Here is a 22,213-nt window from a genome sequence, read left to right as displayed (position 1 = left end):
TTCATACTATCTATTTAAGAACATGAAGTTTAAATAAGCTCAGTCAGTTGACATCAACAGGCTAACTGTTGACTACAACATCAATGCACTGACTGTGGATAAGAGCGTCTGCTAAATATAAATGTCAAATGTAATGTCCTTTGAAAAGGCCAGTGGATTGTCCAGGCAGGCTAACTCTGAGATTCTGTCAGTGGGAGAGACACCACTACAGCACACAATGTTAGCTAAGTAATTGGGAGATAACTACCGTGGGAGAAAGCAGAAACAACAAAAGGAAGAAAGATGATAGTGTAAAATTCAAAGGAAGAGATTAACAAAGATAGTGTAAAATTTAAAGGAACAGATGGACAAAGAGAGAGGGTGAAAGAGGGTGGTGGTTATGTCATAGAGACATTAGTAATATTGGCTATTGGTCAAGAACAAAGCAACACCATTATGTCTCATAGGTTATCTGCAAAGGGCTGAGCAGCTTTGTGACCATCAGTCTGAATAATAACACACACCAGCACACTAGAAGACTACAGACACTCACAAAAAAACACTGACAAGATACAGACACAGGTACACAAAACAGACACTTAGACACTCAAACCAACACACACAGACACACACAGACACACAGACTCAGACACAGACAGACACACACACACACACACACACACACACACACACCGCCCTGGCTGAGTACAGTCTGTCTACACTCAGCCACGTCACCCACACGAAATGCACACAGATTGTACTGGCAAGGCAGCGTGTTCAAAGTACAAAGAAAACTCTCTCAGTTCAGCTGTCTAGCTTGTTTACCAGAAATACTACATTCACCAAGACTTATCTTCCCTGGCCCTGAACTTCTCACCCAATTATCCTCTTCCCATTATTGTGGGTCCTTATAAATCAATGATCAGCCTGACTACTCTTTGTCATTTGCTGTGGTTTAGATATATTACCATCAGAAACAAACAAATAGAGTGGAATAATAAACTCTAAAAGTGAAAATGATACAAAATAGGATACAGAATGACTTATAAGAGTACTTAAAAGTAGGCATTACTGGATAATCTTGGTCCCTCAAACAAACTGACTGGAGATCGTTCTACTCTCTGGTCTAGTAGTTTACAGGCTGCAGGCTGCCCAGGCCCTGTTAGCTCTCTGGTGGACAGATGGTCATCCCAACTCAGTGGTGCTACCGCAACTGTTATTACAGCCAGCCACTCTGAGTGAAATATACCCTGGCATATGGGACAGCATGGCGGTGAGGGTCCTGGCAGAGGGCCCACTGGAGGCCCAGCAGACAGGATAGGGCCCTGTGCTCGTTTGCCTGAGAGCACCCAACTTCACCATGGTGTTGGCAACTTACTAAGACAAGAGCTTCCCTCCTTCAGAATGTTATCGTTATAGGTGTTCAGACCCAACTGGGTCATGATGAAGTATATAATAGGATCATTAAGAAGCCCGGTTAACTTAAGTACAAATAGAACAGCATTGAAGGTATTAGAGAAATGTTTTTGTGCCAAGCTAGCACATTTAGTTCCTTGGGAGTTGTGGGAACGTAGGCTTTTGGTTTCCCATTGGTTCTGGGAACAAAGCCATATGTTTCCTAAATGTTAAAACGCAAACGTTTTTTAAACGTTCTGAGAATGGAAGTGAATATTTTTCCTGTTCTGGGAACATACATTTTTAAGTTGCTAATGAGGTTCTCAGAATGTTTTACTATGGTTCCCTGAAAGTTTTCCTGGGGTTTTAATAATGTTTTGAGAGTGGAAATTCTAGTTTATTTGAAGATAATTAAATAACGTTCTGAGAACATGTTTCAATAAGACTTTTAACAACACTGCTAGCTTAACTGTTTTGAACTCCAAGCACAGAAAGACATTTATTTCCCTAAGCATTAATCATGCAAACACATTTATTTTTTATTGTGGCACGGCATCAGTGAGAGGTAAACCTATGATCTTCTGTTCTCAATCCATGGAATTAGTCCACTGAGCCACCAGGAAGGATCTAGTATGCCATGTTTTTTTTAAACTCAAACAAAGCTGTTAATTTCAGTCTACTCAAACATACCCCATTTAAAAGGAAACGAGCACTCATTAAGATCCGGTGTAGTTAATTAGTGGCCATGGCCAACACACCTGAACACTCTTAACAATATAGAGGATAGAGAGAGTTTTGTTGATGCAGAGAACGGAACGTACAGTGTCTTCACAAAGTATTCACGGTGAATCACACCCCTTGACTTTTTCCAAATGTTGTTGTGTTACAGCCTGAATTTAAAATGGATTAAATTGAGATTTTGTGTCACTGGCCTACACACAATACCACATAATGTTAAAGTTGAATTATGGTTTTGGACATTTTTACAAATTAATAAAAAATGAAAAGCTGAAATGTCTTGAGTTAAGAAGTATTCAACCCCTTTGTAATAGCAGTCTAAATAAATTCAAAGTATACATTTGCTTAACAAGTCACATAGTAAGTTGCATGGACTCACTTCGTGTGCAATAATAGGTGTTTAACATTATTTTTGAATGACTTCCTCATCTCTATACCCCACACATACAATTACCTGTAAGGTCATTTCAACACAGATTCAACCACAAAGATTAGGGATGTTTTCCAATGCCTCGCAAAGAAGGGCACCTATTGGTAGACGGGCAAAAACAAACAAAGAGACATAGAGTATCCCCTTGAGCATGGTGAAGTTATTCATTACAATTTGTATGGTGTATCAATACACCCAGTCACTACAAAGATAGATGCGTCCTTCCTAACTCAGTTGATGAAGAGGAAGGAAACCACTCAGGGATTTCACCATGAGGCAAATGGTGACTTTAAAACAGTTACAGAGTATAATGACTGTGATAGGAGAACTTTTAGGATGGATCAACAACATTGTAGTTACTCCATAATACTAATCTAAATTACATAGTGAAAAAAGGAAGACTGTTCAGAATAAAACATTCCAAAACATGCATCCTGTTTGCAATAAGGCACTAAAGTAGAACTGCAAAAAATGTGGCTAAGAAATTAACTGTCCTGACTACAAAGTGTTATGTTTGGGGCAAATCCAACACAACACATCACTGAGTATGTGTATGGTGGTGGCTGCATCATGTTATCGGTATGCTTGTCATCGGCAAGGACTAGGGAGTTTTTTAGGAAAAAATACATGGAATAGAGCTAAGCACAGGTCAAATCCTAGAGGAAAACCTGGTTCAGTCTGCTTTTGAACAGACACTGTGTCACGTCCTGACCTTGGGTGTGGCTAAGTCAGGCAGGAGACCTGAGCCAACTCCCCGTGCTTACCGTGGAGAGAGGTGGACCGGGAAGGCACCGTGTTATGCTGCGAGGCGCACAGTGTCCCCAGTGCACAGGCATAGCCCGGTGCGCTACATCGCAGCGCCTCGTATCGGCCGGGCTAGAGTGGGCATCGAGCCAGGAGAAATGAGGCCGGCTCAGCGCATCTGGTCTCCAGTGCGTCTCCTCGGCCCGGGGTATATGGCACCGGCCCGGGGTATATGGCACCAGCCCTACGCACGGTGTCCCCGGTTTGCCAGCACAGCCCAGTTCGGTCTGTTCCACCCCGCCGAACTTGCCGGGCTACGGGGAGTATCCCTCCACGGTCCGGTCCATCCCGTGCCTCCTCCACGCACCAGGCCTCCGGTGGCAGTCCCATGCACCAGGCTGTCTCTCCGTCTCTCTGAGAATCATACTTAGGTAGCCTGTTTTCCCCATTTTGGTTGTGGGTGATTGTTTTCTGTTTTGTGCGTATTCCTTACAGAACTGTTTCGTTTTCATTCTCACTCTTTATTAATTTTTTCATTTCAGTGTTCAGTTTATTAAAATGAACACTTACCACGCTGCACCTTGGTCCTCTTCTCCTTCACCAGACGAAAATGGCTGTCTAGCAATGATCAACAACCAACTTGACAGAGATTGAAGAATTTAAAAATAATAATGTTGAAATATTGTATAATCCAGGTGTGCAAAGCTCTTCGAGACTCACCTAGAAATACTTCCAGCTGTAATCGGTGCCAAAGGTGATTCTAACATGTATTGGCTCAAGGGTGTGGATCCGGATGTTAATGACATATTTCTGTATTTAATTTTCATAAAAGCATGTTTTCACTTTGTCATTATGGGGTATTGTGTGTAGATGGGCGAGAGAAAAAATATACAGTGAACAAAAATATAAAACGCAATGTGCAACAATTTCAAAGATTTTACTGAGTTATAGTTCATATAAGGAAATCAGTCAATTGAAATATATTACAGTTGGTCACAGAAACCTTTAAAAAAATTAGGGGCGTCTGGATCAGACAATCAGTCAGTATCTGGTGTGACCACCATTTGCCTCATGCAGTGCGACACATTTCCTTCGCATAGAGTTGATCAGGCTGTTGTTTCTGGCCTGTGGAATGTTGTCCCACTCCTCTTCAATGGCTGTGCGAAGCTGCTGGATATTGGTGAGAACTGAAACACGCTGTTGATTCAGAGCATCCCAAACATGCTCAATGGGTGACATGTCTGGTGAGTATGCAGGCCATGGAAGAACTGGGACATGTTCTGCTTTCAGGAATTGTGTACTGATCCTTGCGACATGGGACCGTGCATTACCATGCTGAAACATTAGGTGATGGCGGCGGATGAATGGCACGACAATGGGCCTCAGGATCTTGTCACGGTATCTCTGTGCATTCAAATTGCCATCGATAAAATGCAATTGTGTTCATTGTCCGTAGCTTATGTCTGGTCATACCATAACCCCACCACCACTGCACTCTGTTCACAACATTGACAACAGCAAACCGCTCGCCCACACGATGCCATACTAGACTGGCGTGGTTACACATGATCTGCGGTTGTGAGGCTGGTTGGACGTACTGCCAAATTCTCTAAAACGACGTTGGTAGAGAAATTAACATTGCATTATCTCGCAACATGTCTGGTGGACATTCCTGCAATCAGCATGCCAATTGTACACTCCCTCAAAACTTGAGACATCTGTGGCATTGTGTTGTGTGACAAAACTGCACATTTTAGAGTGCCATTTTATTGTCCCCAGCACAAGGTGCACCTGTGTAATGATCATGCTGTTTAATCAGCTTCTTGATATGCCACACCTGTCAGATGGAGGGATTATCATGGCAAAGGAGAAATGCTCAGTAACAGGGATGTAAACAAATTTGTGTACAAAATTAGAGAGAAATTAGCTTTTGGTGCGTATGGAACATTTCTGTGATCTTTTATTTCAGCTCATGAAACATATGACTGAACACTTTACATGTAGTGCTTGTACTTTTGTTCAGTATATTTAATCAATTTTTAATTCAGGCTGTAACACAACAAATCTGAAATAAGTCAAGGGGTATGAATACTTTCTGAAAGCACTGTATATGTTTTTAAATAAAATTCGTATAACGTTTTCTGACCGTTACTAAAGTTTTCTTGTGGTTTTTATGGGATATTTTCTTAATGTTCTTGGAACAATGTGAGAACATGACTTTAAATAGAACCATAAGGAAACCTGAAGGAAACGTTATGCTGAAGTACTGAAATTCTCAAAGAAGAACGTTGTTTCTTAATGTTCTCTGAACAATTTGAGGACATTCCCAATTTCAAACCAGTTGGAATGTCACGCCCTGACCATAGAGAGTTTTTTATTCTCTATGTTGGTTAGGTCGGGGTGTGATTAGGGTGGGTCATCTAGGTGATTATATTTCTATGTTGGCCTGGTATGGTTCCCAATCAGAGGCAGCTGTTTATCGTTGTCTCTGATTGGGGATCATATTTAGGCAGCCATTTCCCCTTTGTGCTTTGTGGGATCTTGTCTAGGTATAGTTGCTAAAATGTACTTAGGTATCAAAAGTATTTAAAAAAAATTGAGTTTTTTTCCACTACTGGTTACAATCAGTATAAGAATGGTAATAAACTGGTCTTATGTACAGATCTAAAACTAAAAGCATTGTATTTGGTTCAAAACATTCTCTAAGACCTAAACCTCAACTGGAGCTGTGAATAAAGTGTGTGACCATTGAGCAAGTTGAGGAAGATAAACTCCTAGGTATAACATTGGATGATCAATTATCATGGGCAAGTTATATTGACACAGTTGTTGTGAAGATGGAGAGGGGTATGTCTGTTATAAAAATATGTTCTGTGATTTCGACAGAAATCACCTGTACTAGTTGTTCCGGCTCTGGTCTTCTCCCATCTTGATTACTGCCCTGTAATATGGTCAAGTGCAGCAAAGAAAGACCTACCAAAGCTGCAGCTGGCTCAAAACAGAGCAGCATGCCTTGCCCTTAACTGCACATACAGAACTGAAATCAACAACATGCATACCAGTCAGGTCGACGAGAGATTAACTGCTTCTCTTCTAGTTTTTATTAGAAATATTATTGTGATGACAATTCCAGATTGTCTGCATAATCAAATAACATTCAACTCAGACACCCATACATACCCCACAAGACATGCCACCAGGGGTCTCTCTTCACAGTCCCCAAGTCCAAACAAATTCACGGCAACGCACAGTATTATACAGAGCCATAATTGCATGGAACTCCCTTCCATCTCCAATTACTCAAGCAAACAGCAAAATTACCTTTAAAAACGGATTAAATAACACCTCATGGAACGGCAGGATACACAAACACAGGCACACACAGTCTAACACACACATCATTTTTGTTGTTGTATTGTTTGTATTTTTTGTTGTTGTTGTATTGTTTGTATTCTTTTTTGTTGTTGTATTGTTTGTATATCGTATTTTACATTTAAATGACTGTCTTGTCATGTTTTGTGTTTTTTTGTGGACCCTAGGAAGAGTAGCGGATGCTTCTGCAAAAGCTAATGGTTATCCAAATAAAATAAAATAAACAGATAGGGTTAGGGTATGGACATCCCAAGATCACGGAGAGCACTAACCAAATGAATATACAGAATCATTTCAGTTGAATAACTCATTCTGAATACTTCCTTTGGAATGCATGGGGGTTTGGGCTCTCACAGCAAACCAGAGTAGTAGATGAGCCTAGCAACAGCAGTTATCCGCCAATAGCAGCGCGATGAAGAGCTGGGAGGGGTTTGGTGCGCGGTCCTCATTCATCACTCGCGGAGCTCTGCGCGCGCCGGAGCAGACCTGAGTCACAAACTCTTCTTCAATGTTTCTAGTGTAAATTGTCTATAAAGGAAATAAACCAGGTAATGTTTTACATGAGAAAAAAAAGTTCAATAATTAGCATGTCATAGAATTAATTATTTATTAAAGATTCACTCACTCATAACGTTTATAAACATTTGAACATGTAGGCTAATTGGCAGATGTATCATACAACAGAACTACTTAGTGGGTGGCTAAGTTATATGTTAAAGCTGTCATGATTATTTTGGGGGGGGTAAATAGATGTTTGGCTCCGCCTTGTAAGGCGACAGGAAGCGCCTCCACTACCAAGTGATTTGCCTGTTTTAAGAAAAGTGAAGTAAGGCCGAAGTTAAATCGAAGGATTTGATCGAAGACATCCGCAAGTTTAGTGTGAAATCTATGTGCGACCTATCTCGAATGTAGTTTGATACTAAAGAACCAAGTGAAAAACATGTTTTCGTTCATGCACTAAATGTAGCAGTATAGCCAGTTAACGTTAACGAAAACATCAAGAAACGTGGTAAGTAGCTTATTAGATCCAATTTAGTTAAAACACTGTTCACATCATCTTGTAAATATGTTTAAAAACCAGATGTCGCTAGTTGCAATGTATTTCTGCTAGTTTGGGGGCACTAGTGTCAGATCATAGGCCTGACCACACAAGTTCTGCACAACTTGGTGCATGGATTTCCTATTGCCTCTACAAATGTTTGCCATGCCAAAGAGAAGTGTGGAACCATGATTAAATATTTTTTGGCACGTCTTAAACTGCGTTTTAGAGTTATTGTGGCATATCGATTCTGTGTTTACTGATTTAATTAACAAAAAAAGAGTTATGGAGGAATCACACGTTTCGGGGGGGGCGGGGGCTTTCGTTTTCCTGCCTTATGCCACAAGTTCTGTCCAATATTTTGCTAGCGTTACCTAATTTTGCTTGCTTAGAAGTTTATTCTGGTGATAAAATACTAGGACAACTACATATTACATGATGGTTATTACCATTGTATATGGACATAGGTAAATTAACAATGAAAGTTGTCCAACCTTTTGTTTTCTTGGGTAGAATATTAGGAATTAGGAAATATTTCAGATGTATTTGATGTACCATTGTTTGAACCATTTTAAATATAGAAAAAATACCAATTTGTTATATGTCCCTTCCTGGCCTGGTTGTCAACCAGGAGACTACCCATTGTATACTTGCTGGCTCTAGGAGTAGCTAAGGATGGCAATTTGGTAAAAACATTAAGGACTGGTTTCCCAGACCCAGATTAAGCCTAGACATTATATATGGTGAATCTCTATTGAAATAGTGTTTTAGATTTCAGTTTCCATTTAACCCATCTAAACAGTAGGCTACAGTTCCTTTGACATGCCATAGGCCTATTTCAAGTCCCGTCTTGTGACTGTCGAATTTGTATAGCGCCTCACAATCATCAAACATAACATAGCCAGCCAGCACTGCTATCATCCTCTTTAACCACTTCACCAAATATTTTCCAAACATTACTTTTCTGGCTCTCCCTTTTCTTTATTTTCAACTCTCCTTTTGCAGCTTTTGTCTCATTGAGTTAAACTTCGAAAATGACCTTTTTGCCTCTGTGGAATTATATTAACTTTTTCTGCCCGTTCCCAAAAGCATTATTTGGTGTAGGCAATTTGGTGTGTTTACAATTAAGCCATAACGTTTAGGCTTATGCACTAATACCAGATAGCCTAAAATAATGACAGAAAAACTTCAATGTAGCCTATATGAATTGCACAAGAATTATACATTTGTGGGTTTAAGGTATTGTTTCTCTTTATACAACTCACCACCCACCCGCCCTTCAGCCACACAGTAGTGACCCTAAACTGTCCATGAGTTATGAGTCAACCCGCGCATCACTAACACATACACAATCTTTCTGACAGCTTCTTCCACTCTGGAATGCAGAGGTTACCCCAGCTAATGAGGTCCAGTGCTCTAGAAGGTGAAAGGTTGTTGGAGGGGTAATGAGCTGGACCTAAGACAGGTGGACCTCTATTTTGGAAAGCACGTGGCAGGGAGGGGACAGTGTCTTACTGTAGAAGGACATTGTAGTCACACCGTACCTATTTTTCTCTTTCTGTCTGCCAGCCAGGCCATGGCCCAGGGCAGTGAGGTCCAGTACGAGCCGGTGGCAGAGATCGGAGGCGGTGCATACGGGACGGTGTACAAAGCTCGGGACCTGGAGAGCGGCCAGTTTGTAGCTCTGAAGAGCGTTCGCGTCCAGACGGACCAAGATGGCCTCCCTATCTCCACAGTCAGAGAGGTGGCCCTGCTGAAGAGACTGGAGCAGTTTGACCATCCCAACGTGGTCAAGTTAGAACACATTCATTCATTGAACCTTTATTTAAAGTGATAGTTCACACCAAAATCAAAGATTGTCAAATGTTTTCAGGCCAGGAAAGGGGTCTAGTTTTCAGATGAGTTCACGTTCCATGCAACTTGTATGTAGATCTCGGTATAAGCCTCAACCCCATTTGGAATGTAAAGAGACTTCTTTCGAGGTCTGAAAACCAACACACCTACACCTAGGCCTTTGATGACCGATAAACACACATACTGGTTACATACTCTTGCTTTCAAATGCCAGTAGATTCATGTACATTTTGGGGTAGGTGCAACATAAGAAAGAACAATTCAAGGGTTTGAGGGAAAAAAGGTCTAACTGGTGTCTCCAAGTGGCCACACCTCTCCAAACTGTGCACAGTTCCTAAGTCATTTCAATGCACTTTTATGACTCAAGGAAAGAGCCTTCAACTATAAGGTGTTTTTTTTTAGCTCTCCTAGCTCTGCCATGAAGGAACTGAGGCAAGCACAATATTTGTTTGGAACACAGTCCTGCATCCCCACCATCACACAATTACTGTTTACGCAATCCAAAATCGTTTTATTATAATTTGCAATCTGGGTCAGCTGGGCATCATTTGAAAACTTCTTGCCAAAATGACTAGCTAAGTAATAAAATACGATCATAGTGTTTCACAAGGCACTCCAGACAAACAAATTGTAATTTGGTGCGTATGGAATGGAGTCATGAGTGCATTCAAGTGTGGGTTCCCGAGGCAAATTTTCTTCACAATACGACAAACAGGTTAATTAATGTCAGAACGACCCAGGGTATGACAAGTCATTCTTGGAATTGTTGATACTGTAAAGCGATCATAAATGTTGATGCTGTAAATTACATGAGTTTTCAGATATGGAAATGTGAAGTGCACATTTGGACTGTGTGGTTTGCTTGTATGACCGGCCAGGATGTCCTTGTCCCATCACGCTCCAGCGACTCGTGGGGGGCCGGGCGTATGCACGCTGACACGGTTGCAAGCGTTACGGTGTTTCCTCCGACACATTGGTGCAACTGGCTTCTGGGTTAAGCGAGCAGTGTGTCAAGAAGCAGTGTTGCTTGGCAGGGTCATTTTCCGGAGGACGCATGGCTCTCAACCTTTGCCTCTCCAGAGTCTGTACGGGAGTTGCAGCCATGGGACAATACTGTAACTACAAATTGGATATCATGAAAAAGGGAAAGAAAAAAAAGTACTTTAAAAAAGGAATGAATGCCATAAAGTAATCAACACACCCATACACGTAAATTGTTCCTCTCTACCAATAGCGCCTTTGAGCTGCATAAACATGCACAAACACATTAACACAGTCACAAACGCTCTCAATCACACAGTCGGTGTTGGTTTTGTTGTGACTTGTAGCCTGAGACTTCAGTTTTGACCTGATCACCTGTATCTCTACAACCCTCCGCCCACATAGCCACAGAACTGGGTAATGCTTAAAGACTGACTGGTATGTTTTGATAAGTAGGTTCTATAAAGGTTATTAGCTAGCGACGGACTCACCATGGCATGCCTCTCATTCAGATAATGATGAATTACCATAAACTTGTCTGTTTGACTGTGTATTAAGAGCGATCCCACACATGGTATGTGTGCTGCTGTCAGGTGATTGGATTTTAACCTGCACCACAATAATGACTAATCTCTGAGAAGGCATGGCAGCTGAAATGTTACCTGAACTGTAGTGCAGGTTAAATTAAATCCCTTGAGAGCAGCACACACAATGGGCTTGCTCTCTATCTAGGGTTGTGGATGGCCCAGCACTAGTGTGAAAGTTAGGGATGTGTGCATATCACTCACACACTCTGTATGTGTACGTCAGGCTCATGGGCGTGTGTGTTCTGTGTTTGTGTGTACGTCAGGCTCATGGGTGTGTGTGTTCTGTGTTTGTGTGTACGTCAGGCTCATGGGCGTGTGTATTCTGTGTTTGTGTGTACATCAGGCTCATGGGCGTGTGTGTTCTGTGTTTGTGTGTACTTCAGGCTCATGGGCGTGTGTGTTCTGTGTTTGTGTGTACATCAGGCTCATGGGCGTGTGTGTTCTGTGTTTGTGTGTACATCAGGCTCATGGGCGTGTGTGTTCTGTGTTTGTGTGTACATCAGGCTCATGGGCGTGTGTGTTCTGTGTTTGTGTGTACATCAGGCTCATGGGCGTGTGTGTTCTGTGTTTGTGTGTACATCAGGCTCATGGGCGTGTGTGTTCTGTGTTTGTGTGTACATCAGGCTCATGGGCGTGTGTGTTCTGTGTTTGTGTGTACATCAGGCTCATGGGCGTGTGTGTTCTGTGTTTGTGTGTACATCAGGCTCATGGGCGTGTGTGTTCTGTGTTTGTGTGTACGTCAGGCTCATGGACGTGTGTGCTACCCTGAGGACGGATCAGGAGACTAAAGTCACCCTGGTGTTTGAGCACGTGGACCAGGACCTTAAGACCTACCTAGAGAAGGCCCCCGCCCCAGGACTGCCTCCCAGCCGCATCCAAGTAAGAAGCCCCCCAGTTCCCCGTTAGCCATGTAAAATATAACCTATTAGGTCCCCGTAAACCATGTTAAATATAACCTATTAGGTCCCCGTAAACCATGTTAAATATAACCTATTAGGTCCCCGTAAACCATGTTAAATATAACCTATTAGGTCCCCGTAAACCATGTTAAATATAACCTATTAGGTCCCCGTAAACCATGTTAATAAATACACTACATGACCAAAAGGAAAGGGCCTTCCCCAAACTAGAAAGTTGGAAGCACAGAATCGTCTAGAATGTCATTGTATGCTGTAGCGTTAAGATTTACCTTTACTGGAACTAAGGGGCCCGACCCATGAAAAACAGCCCCAGAACATTATTCCTCCTCCAACAAACTTTACATTTGGCTCTATGCATTCGGGCAGGTAGCGTTCTCCTGGCATCCGCCAAACCCAGATTCGTCCGTCGGACTGCCAGATGGTTAAGCGTGATTCATCACTCCAGAGAATGCGTTTCAACTGCTCCAGAGTCCAATGGCGGCGAGCTTTACACCAGTCCAGCCAACGCTTGGCATTGCGCATGGTGATGTTAGACTTGTGTGCGGCTGCTTGGCCATGGAAACCCATTTCATGCAGCTCTAGACTAACATTTATTGTACTGACGTTGCTTCCAGAGGCAGTTTGGATTGGAACTCGGTAGGAAGTGTTGCAACCAAGGATATGTTTTTTTTACGCGCTACGCACTTAATCACTCACCGGTCCCGTTCGGTGAGCTTGTGTGGCCTTCCACTTTGCGGCTGAGCCGTTGTTGCTCCTAAACGTTTCCACTTTACAATAACAGCACTTACAGTTGACCTGGGCAGAAATTTGACGAACTGACTTGTTGGAAAGGTGGCATTCTATGATGACGCCAAGTTGAAAGTCACTGAGCTTTTCAGTAAGGCCATTGTACTGCCAATGTTTATACAGTGCCTTGCGAAAGTATTCGGCCCCCTTGAACTTTGCGACCTTTTGCCACATTTCAGGCTTCAAACATAAAGATATAAAACTGTATTTTTATGTGAAGAATCAACAACAAGTGGGACACAATCATAAAGTGGAACGACATTTATTGGATATTTCAAACTTTTTTAACAAATCAAAAACTGAAAAATTGGGCGTGCAAAATTATTCAGCCCCCTTAAGTTAATACTTTGTAGCGCCACCTTTTGCTGCGATTACAGCTGTAAGTCGCTTGGGGTATGTCTATCAGTTTTGCACATTGAGAGACTGCATTTTTTTCCCATTCCTCCTTGCAAAACAGCTCGAGCTCAGTGAGGTTGGATGGAGAGCATTTGAACAGCAGTTTTCAGTTCTTTCCACAGATTCTCGATTGGATTCAGGTCTGGACTTTGACTTGGCCATTCTAACACCTGGATATGTTTATTTTTGAACCATTCCATTGTATATTTTGCTTTATGTTTTGGATCATTGTCTTGTTGGAAGACAAATCTCTGTCCCAGGCTCAGGTCTTTTGCAGACTCCATCAGGTTTTCTTCCAGAATGGTCCTGTATTTGGCTCCATCCATCTTCCCATCAATTTTAACCATCTTCCCTGTCCCTGCTGAAGAAAAGCAGGCCCAAACCATGATGCTGCCACCACCATGTTTGACAGTGGGGATGGTGTGTTCAGCTGTGTTGCTTTTACGCCAAACATAACGTTTTGCATTGTTGCCAAAAAGTTCAATTTTGGTTTCATCTGACCAGAGCACCTTCTTCCACATGTTTGGTGTGTCTCCCAGGTGGCTTGTGGCAAACTTTAAACAACACTTTTTATGGATATCTTTAAGAAATGGCTTTCTTCTTGCCACTCTTCCATAAAGGCCAGATTTGTGCAATATATGTTGTCCTATGGACAGAGTCTCCCACCTCAGCTGTAGATCTCTGCAGTTCATCCAGAGTGATCATGGGCCTCTTGGCTGCATCTCTGATCAGTCTTCTCCTTGTATGAGCTGAAAGTTTAGAGGGACGGCCAGGTCTTGGTATATTTGCAGTGGTCTGATACTCCTTCCATTTCAATATTATCGCTTGCACAGTGCTCCTTGGGATGTTTAAAGCTTGGGAAATCTTTTTGTATCCAAATCCGGCTTTAAACTTCTTCAGAACAGTATCTCGGACCTGCCTGGTGTGTTCCTTGTTCTTCATGATGCTCTCTGCGCTTTAACGGACCTCTGAGACTATCACAGTGCAGGTGCATTTATACGGAGACTTGATTACACACAGGTGGATTGTATTTATCATCATTAGTCATTTAGGTCAACATTGGATCATTCAGAGATCCTCACTGAACTTCTGGAGAGAGTTTGCTGCACTGAAAGTAAAGGGGCTGAATAATTTTGCACGCCCAATTTTTCAGTTTTTGATTTGTTAAAAAAGTTTGAAATATCCAATAAATGTCATTCCACTTCATGATTGTGTCCCACTTGTTGTTGATTCTTCACAAAAAAATACAGTTTTATATCTTTATGTTTGAAGCCTGAAATGTGGCAAAAGGTCGCAAAGTTCAAGGGGGCCGAATACTTTCGCAAGGCACTGTACATTGTGTGCAAAAGGCATGAGGAGGTAGGCGAATAATTACAATTTAGCAGATTAACACCGGAGTGATAAATTATCAGATGGTCATGTGCAGGTAGAGATACTGGTGTGCAAAAGAGCAGAAAAGTAAATCAATAAAAAAAGTATGGGGATGAGGTAGGTAGATTGGGTGGGCTATTTACAGATGGACTATGTACTGCTGCAGCGATCGGTTAGCTGCTCAGATAGCAGATGTTTAAAGTTGGTGAGGGAGATAAAAGTCTCCAACTTCAGCGATTTTTGCAATTCGTTCCAGTCACAGGCCGCAGAGAACTGGAAGGAATTGCGGCCAAATGAGGTGTTGGCTTTAGGGATGATCAGTGAGATACACCTGCTGGAGCACGTGCTACGGGTGGGTGTTGCAATCGTGACCAGTGAACTGAGATAAGGCGGAGCTTTACCTAGCATGGACTTGTAGATGACCTGGAGCCAGTGGGTCTGGCGACGAATATGTACCGAGGATCAGCCGACTAGAGCATACAGGTCGCAGTGGTGGGTGGTATAAGGTGCTTTAGTAACAAAACGGATGGCACTGTGATAAACTGCATCCAGTTTGCTGAGTAGAGTATTGGAAGCTATTTTGCAGATGACATCGCCGAAGTCGAGGATCGGTAGGATAGTCAGTTTTACTAGGGTAAGTTTGGCGGCGTGAGTGAAGGAGGCTTTGTTGCGGAATAGAAAGCCGACTCTAGATTTGATTAGCCAGACACCTAGGTACTTATAGATGTCCACATATTCTAGGTTGGAACCATCCAGGGTGGTGATGCTAGTCGGGCGTGCGGGTGCAGGCAGTGAACGGTTGAAAAGCATGCATTTGGTTTTACTATCGTTTAAGAGCAGTTGGAGGCCACGGAAGGAGTGTTGTATGGCATTGAAGCTCGTTTGGAGGTTAGATAGCACAGTGTCCAAGGAAGGGCCAGTAGTATACAGAATGGTGTCGTCTGCATGTAAACCATGTTAAAGAGGTAGTCCACCCAACACTATACACTTGCATGATCTTCCACCTACTTTGGCTGTTGTCAGTTGACCAAGACTGTCCCTGCTCTTTGGCTCCACACACCTGCATTGTTTGGTAATCAGAAGCGTTTGGATAGCAGTACTATACCTCCAATAGTTGAAGTAGAACTTCTGCCACATTGCTAACGAAGCGGTAAGGTCTAGGGGCCAGGGACTGAAATGGAACCAGGCCTAGGGCTGTTACAGTGACCATTTTACCGACAGTCACGAGTCATGACCGCAGTCAAATTCCACGTGACCGTTTAGTCACGTTAACTAGGCTTCTCCAAGCTCTAATGCTGCTGATGGTCATTAGGCAAGGCTTGGTAGCCTAACCCTTGCTACCAGGCTCTATTGTCCCTCTAATCACTCTGACATCAATGTAATCAAAAATCTAATCAAACTCTTTGAGAGCCCATGAGCTCATATTGCGCAACGTTTCTATAGGCTATGGAAATGCGTGTGAAACGAGTTTTGATGGCCTTAATTAAAATTAGGAGGATCCCATCAGCTCTCTATAGGCTCGGCCTACTATATTTATTTCTCAACTTTCCTAATATTAAGCACATTGCTTCGCTTTACAACAGGAGTATAGCCTACCTGGCTGGCATGAAAATTAACCACAGGAAAAGCGTCCTCCATTCACTATTTAAGTGTATAGATTACATGTTGTTTTTTTTGGGCCCCTGTTCCGAGACAGGTGCATGATAATGGTCCATTCTAAATCAAAACAAATTTCACACATATATTATTTAGTATTTGTAAAGACAATATTTAATCAACAATAGTCTGTTGAGTGACAATATTAGCCTATCACTTGTGAATGATGCCCAGCTTGTGTGCAGTAAGGCAGAAAATGGGGCATGCCTTTTTTTGCGACCTTTTCAAATCATAGTCCCACACTTCATGTAGCCTAGCCCATCGGCCTGTATGTTTTAATAAGGTTTGTATCACAACTGTATCACAATTTGATTTGATTTTGATTTGACAACTAAAGTGGCCAAATAACTACTTTTAAAATTAAGCACATTAATCCACTGATGAATAGAATAGGTCAACTTTTGTACTATGGGGGTTAGTAGATTGACATAGGCTAGTGGTTTTGTTGTTCGTTAGGCCGACTCGTCTTGTTGGCTGACGACAAGGGAAATGTGGACAGTTCTTCTAACATCTCAGAATTTGATAAGAAGGAAGCGTGCACTTGCAACCCAGATGTATGTCTTCACTTGCCTACTTCGGAGCTGAGATAGATGCCTGTGAGAAGAACCCGATCACGTGACGGGCATTGGCTAATTAGAATTGCGATATCTGAGAGAGCCATTTTTTTGAGTGAGAGGTGCTTCGAAACACTCAGCCGGGAGAAGGGAATAAAAATGATTATATTCAGCCCAAGGGCACAACAGCCACTGGTCGCAAAAAGCATGGATTTTTTTAGGGGTCATTACGGCCACACTAGGGGGATGCCGCCAGGAAATTCGAGGCATTGTCAAGTGCTTTTCAAATTGTGAATGAGAGACTGATGAAGTGTGCACAGCCTGTGCAGGAAACAAAGCAGAACATTAGTCGCATCATGCAGCCAACAAAAGTTGCATAAATAACTTAAATTAAGCATATAGAGGGACCTGTTTCACCCTATACTCCATGATTGGGAGTATAGGGTGGCGCACAATTGGCCCAGCGTCTTCAGGGTTTGGCCGGTTTAGGCCGTCATTGTAAATAAGAATTTGTTCTTAACTGGCTTGCCTAGTTAAATAAAAAAAAATGGCATAGCCAGATCAGGGCCTAACATAAGGACAACTCAGAGTATGCTATTCTGTTCTTCTGAAGTAGATGACATTTTCTTCATATCATGTTTCTTTAGACCCGTCTAAAATATGTAATGGATTTATTGTGATAGTGTAGGTTATATTACATGGATTTATTAGACTTTTTAAAATGTATATGTTCCAAAGGTCTGCATCAATGGCTGGTACGCTATGCGTGGAAGCTAGGAGTTGCTAAATGTGTTTGTTATTTAACTGTCAGTTACCGTGAGACCGGCAGTTGACAATCACCGGCTGACAGAATTTCATGACCACCACAGCCCTATCCAGGCCTGTTTACACACAGGACCAGCTGTACAGTCAGTATAGGTTTCCCTCTCATTCTACCTGGCTGGTTGTGATGGAAGACTGTTGAGTGGGTTGAGCATGGTACGCAGGTTAAATGTGTCCCCCTGTGTGTGTTAGGACCTGATGCGTCAGTTGCTGTGTGGCCTGGCATTCCTCCACTCGAACCGCGTGGTGCACCGGGACCTGAAGCCAGAGAACATCCTGGTCACCAGCCGTGGTCAGGTGAAGCTGGCCGACTTTGGACTGGCAAGGATCTACAGCTACCACATGGCCCTCACTCCTGTGGTAGGAAGACACACACTATGGTTGAGCATTGAAGGGGTCTCTGTGCATTCACCATAATGCTTACTTATGCTTTACACTTGGGGGGGTCTTGGAGGGCTGGCGTTTGGGAGCTTGGGTTGAGGGATCGCTGGTTCAGGTCCCCGTTTTTGACCTTGTGGGAGATCTGTCGACGTGCTCTTGAGCAGGACGTTGACCCTGGTTGCATCACTAATGTGATGTAGTTGTTGAGCGGCTTCACTGCAAGTATATTGTATGTTTTAAATATTCAATGAAAAAAAATTATTTGTCATGTGCCGAATACAACAGGGTAGACTTTATGGTGAAATGCTTACTTATGAGCCCTTTCCCAACAATGCAGACAGTATTTTTGTGTGTGCAAAAAATAAAAGGATATAGTAGCACAAAAAAATTACGAGGCTATATACAAAGAGTATAAGTACTGATTCAATGTGCAGGGGTGGTAGTTGTGGTAATCTGTACATGTAGGTAGGGGTAAAAGTGACTAGGCAATCAGCATAGACAAACAGGATGAATCCCTGAACAAATTCCAGTCTTTGCTAGAGAAACAGTCCTGTAGCTTAGCATCCGTTTCATAGCACCACTTCCGTATTGAGCTCGTCAAAGGTACTTCCTGTTTGAGTTTTTGCTTTTAAGCAGGAATCAGGAGGATAGACTTCTGGTCAGATTTGCCAAATGGATGATGTGGGAGGGCTTTGTATGTGTCTCTGTGTGGAGTAAAGGTGATCTAGAGTGTTTTTTATTTTTGCGTCTAATTGCACAGGTGACATGCTGGTATAAATTCGGTATGGCAGATTTCAGTTTTCATGCATTAAAATTAATATGCATTCATAATACTACCAACTCTCTCCTCCATGACTCTCAGGTGGTGACTCTGTGGTACAGGCCTCCTGAGGTCCTGCTCCAGTCCACCTACGCAACACCTGTGGACATCTGGAGCACGGGCTGCATCTTTGCTGAGATGTTCCGACGCAAGTGAGTGGTCAGGGCTTGTGAAGGCTTATTTGATGTACTGGGAAATACCTGTATTTATCTTTTGAGACTCGTAATGTACAATGAGTGTTCAAAACATTAAGAACACCTTCCCAATATTGAGTTGCATCCCCCCCACCCCCCTGACCTCAGAACAGCCTCAATTGGTCAGAGCATGGAGCGTGTCGAAAGCGTTCCACAGGGATGCTGGCCCATGTTGACTCCAATGCGTCCCAATTATATAAAATTGGCTGGATGTCCAACAATGCTTGGTTAAGTAAAAAATAGAAAATACAAGTAACATTTTACTGCTGCTGTTTAATTATAACAAGCGAGGCTATATAAAGAGGGTACCGATACAGAGTCAATGTACGGTTACTGTCCCAACGCTCTAACCACTAGGGTACCCACCACCCCTGCCGCCCTTTTGTCCAGGTGGGAAAGGGCAGTGTTGAGTTCAATAGGGATTACATCATCTGTGGATCCGTTGGGGCGGTATACAAATTGGAGTGGGTCTAGAGTTTCTGAGATAATGGTGTTGATGTGAGCATGACCAGTCTTTCAAAGCACTTCATGGCTACAGACGTGAGTGCTACGGGTCGGTAGTCATTTAGGCAGGTTACCTTCGCTTTCTTGGGCACGAGAACTAGAGCCGGTGTAATACGATTCGATCTTAGTCCTGTATTGGCGCTTTGCCTGTTTTTTGTTGTTCGTCGGAGGTCATAGCGTGATTTCTTATAGGCTTCCGGGTTAGAGTCCCGCTCACTGAAAGCGGCAGCTCTAGCCTTTAGCTCAGTGCGGATGTTGCCTGTAATCCATGGCTTCTGGTTGGGGTATGAATTTAGGGTCACTGTGAGGATGACGTCAGATGCACTTATTGATGAAGCCAGTGACTGTTGTGGTGTACTCCTCAAATCCATCAGAAGAATTCCAGAACATATTCCAGTCTGTGCTAGCAAAACAGTCCTGTAGTTTAGAATCTGCTTCATCTGACCACTTTCTTATTGACCGAGTCACTGTTTAGTTTTTGCTTGACAGCAGAAATCCAGAGGATAGAATTATGGTCAGATTTGCCAAATGGGGGGAGAACTTTGTACACGTCTCTGTGTGTGGAATAAAGGTGGTCTAGTGCTGCGATGCAGTGCCTTTGACCACCTCGCCACTCGGGAGGCCCTTAATCTGACATTCTAACATGATTCCCATTGGATTTATCGATAATATTCCACACGGCAAAGTTAACACTCATGGCCAGATTATCAAACAGGCACCCAGGGTACATGCCCCGGGGCCCCCAGATAGCATATGATGGCAGAAATGTGTAGAAGGACAGGATTACCAACAGACTTATCAGCTCAATTAGACAGAAACCTTCTGTATGGCAGACCAATCTGAACTCCTCTCGGCATGTCCAGCCCACTCATAATCCCAGCCAATCATGGTTAGTGAGAAGGTTGTTCACTTTTTTTGTGGCTTTACCAGATAGGCTTGTAATTTAACAATTGTATTCGTATTTACAGATGGCATACACATTTGTTATTAAGGCACATGAAAGTTCACGTGTTTCAGAAGGCATTTCTGCCAAAAAACACATTTTGATTTAAAAAAATAAATGTTTGTTCAAATGGCTCTCCTGTGAAGTAGCGACATATGCCTAGTTTCCTGGAACGAGTCACATATGGAGCAAGACAAACCCAATTTGTTTCTGGCTGTAGTGTGACCGAGCACTCATTTCTGTGATTATGCTGCCACCATGTAGTCAAATGGCAGTATAGCAGACTACTGCTGTGGCACTCAGGGATTCTTCTCTTATCATTATGGTCCCACACTAACGACCAGGCCACACCAATCTACACAGAATGGTCAGCCAGGCCACTGTAATCTCCCACAGACATGGCCATAGGTCGGTACAATAAAATGGGGACATTTGGGGGCATATAATAGACAGACGGTACTGCTCGTTTCACAGCTGGGGAAATTGGCCAACAGCACTTTAACCCAAATCCAAACTCTCTCATGTAGACCATTGTTCTGTGGAGACTCTGAAGTGGACCAACTGGGAAAGATATTCAAGTGAGTATGGGCTGGAATCTCTTTGTTTGTATCCCAAATGGCACCCTATATAGTGCACTTCTTTTGACAAGTGCCATTTGGGACGTAACCATCTTGTCACTTTGGATCAGTCTTCTGTCAATTCAATGCTTGTCTGACTGGCTGGCTTGAACCTTCCTGTCTGCCATTCCACAGTGTGATTGGCCTGCCACCTGAGGAGGAGTGGCCTGCTGATGTCACCCTCTCACGACACAACTTCAGTCCTATTAGCCCCGGCCCAATCACCGACTACGCACCAGAGATCAATAAACAGGGGACAGAGTTGCTGCTGGTGAGACTTCTTGGTTTTCTAACCAGCTGTGGAAGGTATTCGGTTTGAAAATAAACTTTTTGGTAGCATTGAAATGCAAAATGGTAGAATTGTATAAACCGGTCCAGCATCCACTTGGGTTAGTGTGAATCCTGGCCAAAAGAGTATTATTTTATTATCCAGACCAATGCTTGTAAAAGCTATGATTAACGAAATAAAGTTATGGCCTATACAAGATAGGACAAACCCTACTTGTAATTGTCTTACTTGATTCACATTTTTAAACTCAAGTGTTCTGTTTTTCCCACAGAAAATGCTAACTTTTGACCCTCTAAGAAGAATCTCTGCCCTGAATGCTCTAGAACATCCTTACTTCCAGGAGAATGAGGAGGAAGTGACAAATGATTGAAATGCAGTTAATGACATGGAAGGACGGTACCATGAGGAATGGTAACCCTGACTCCATTTGTGTAATTGTCATTCAGTGCATTTCAGGCCAGGTTCCTGTTGTGGGTCCTTAAAAAAAAAAAAAAAAAAAAACTCTTACTACACAAGCTAGTCACACCCAGTGGACCACCTGGAGAATGTAAGGTGAGAAGTGGGGTTTTAGGACCATATGGATATGAACCTGAAGAGGGATTGACTCGTTCATTCCCCAAGTGAAATGTGCACCCATACACACAACACGGAATAACTGTCATTAATATTAAAGCTTAATGTATTTTTGTAAATTCACACATGAACACAGTAGCTAAGTGGCATTTGTTGAACAGGTTTACAGGCCAAATGTGTTTTTCTGTACCAAGCATCCCAATGTATCAGTGTTGCAAAGACTAATAAAGCTGCTCCAATCAACTAACAGGCATTTAACTGTACATTT

At 42.7% G+C, this 22,213-nt stretch overlaps 1 protein-coding gene across 4 annotated transcripts; it reads left to right on the top strand.

Moving 5' to 3' along the window:
- The first annotated feature begins 7,058 nt into the window (after positions 1 to 7,058).
- LOC110528217 (cyclin-dependent kinase 4) lies at positions 7,059 to 22,192 on the top strand. Of its 4 annotated transcripts, none has more exons than XM_036983810.2 (8): positions 7,059 to 7,206; positions 9,267 to 9,491; positions 11,863 to 11,998; positions 17,817 to 17,984; positions 18,868 to 18,977; positions 20,994 to 21,044; positions 21,219 to 21,354; positions 21,644 to 22,192. In XM_036983810.2, the coding sequence occupies exons 2-8, from the start codon at positions 9,274 to 9,276 to the stop codon at positions 21,740 to 21,742; spliced, it is 918 nt and encodes a 305-aa protein (XP_036839705.1). In that variant the 5' UTR covers positions 7,059 to 7,206; positions 9,267 to 9,273; the 3' UTR covers positions 21,743 to 22,192. The 4 variants fall into 4 exon arrangements, with proteins under 4 accessions (XP_036839705.1, XP_036839704.1, XP_090097620.1 ...); XM_036983809.2 differs by having other exon boundaries at positions 7,113 to 7,667; XM_090241493.1 differs by lacking the exon at positions 7,059 to 7,206 and adding an exon at positions 7,429 to 7,664.
- The last annotated feature ends 21 nt before the right edge of the window (positions 22,193 to 22,213 follow it).

This window comes from Oncorhynchus mykiss, chromosome 7 (genome assembly GCF_057628025.1).
Source record: "Oncorhynchus mykiss isolate SJ-2025 chromosome 7, ASM5762802v1, whole genome shotgun sequence".
Classification (NCBI taxonomy): domain Eukaryota; kingdom Metazoa; phylum Chordata; class Actinopteri; order Salmoniformes; family Salmonidae; genus Oncorhynchus; species Oncorhynchus mykiss.
This window is presented reverse-complemented; position numbering and strand designations above follow the sequence as displayed.

What these genes read in the sequence shown, in the direction of transcription:
- LOC110528217 (XM_036983810.2), top strand. Translation starts at nt 9,274, where the DNA reads ATGGCCCAGGGCAGTGAGGTCCAGTACGAGCCGGTGGCAGAGATCGGA. An exon ending in GACCATCCCAACGTGGTCAA is followed by an intron (nt 9,492 to 11,862) that starts GTTAGAACACAT and finishes TGTGTACGTCAG; the next exon opens with GCTCATGGACGTGTGTGCTA. An exon ending in CAACTGGGAAAGATATTCAA is followed by an intron (nt 21,045 to 21,218) that starts GTGAGTATGGGC and finishes GCCATTCCACAG; the next exon opens with TGTGATTGGCCTGCCACCTG.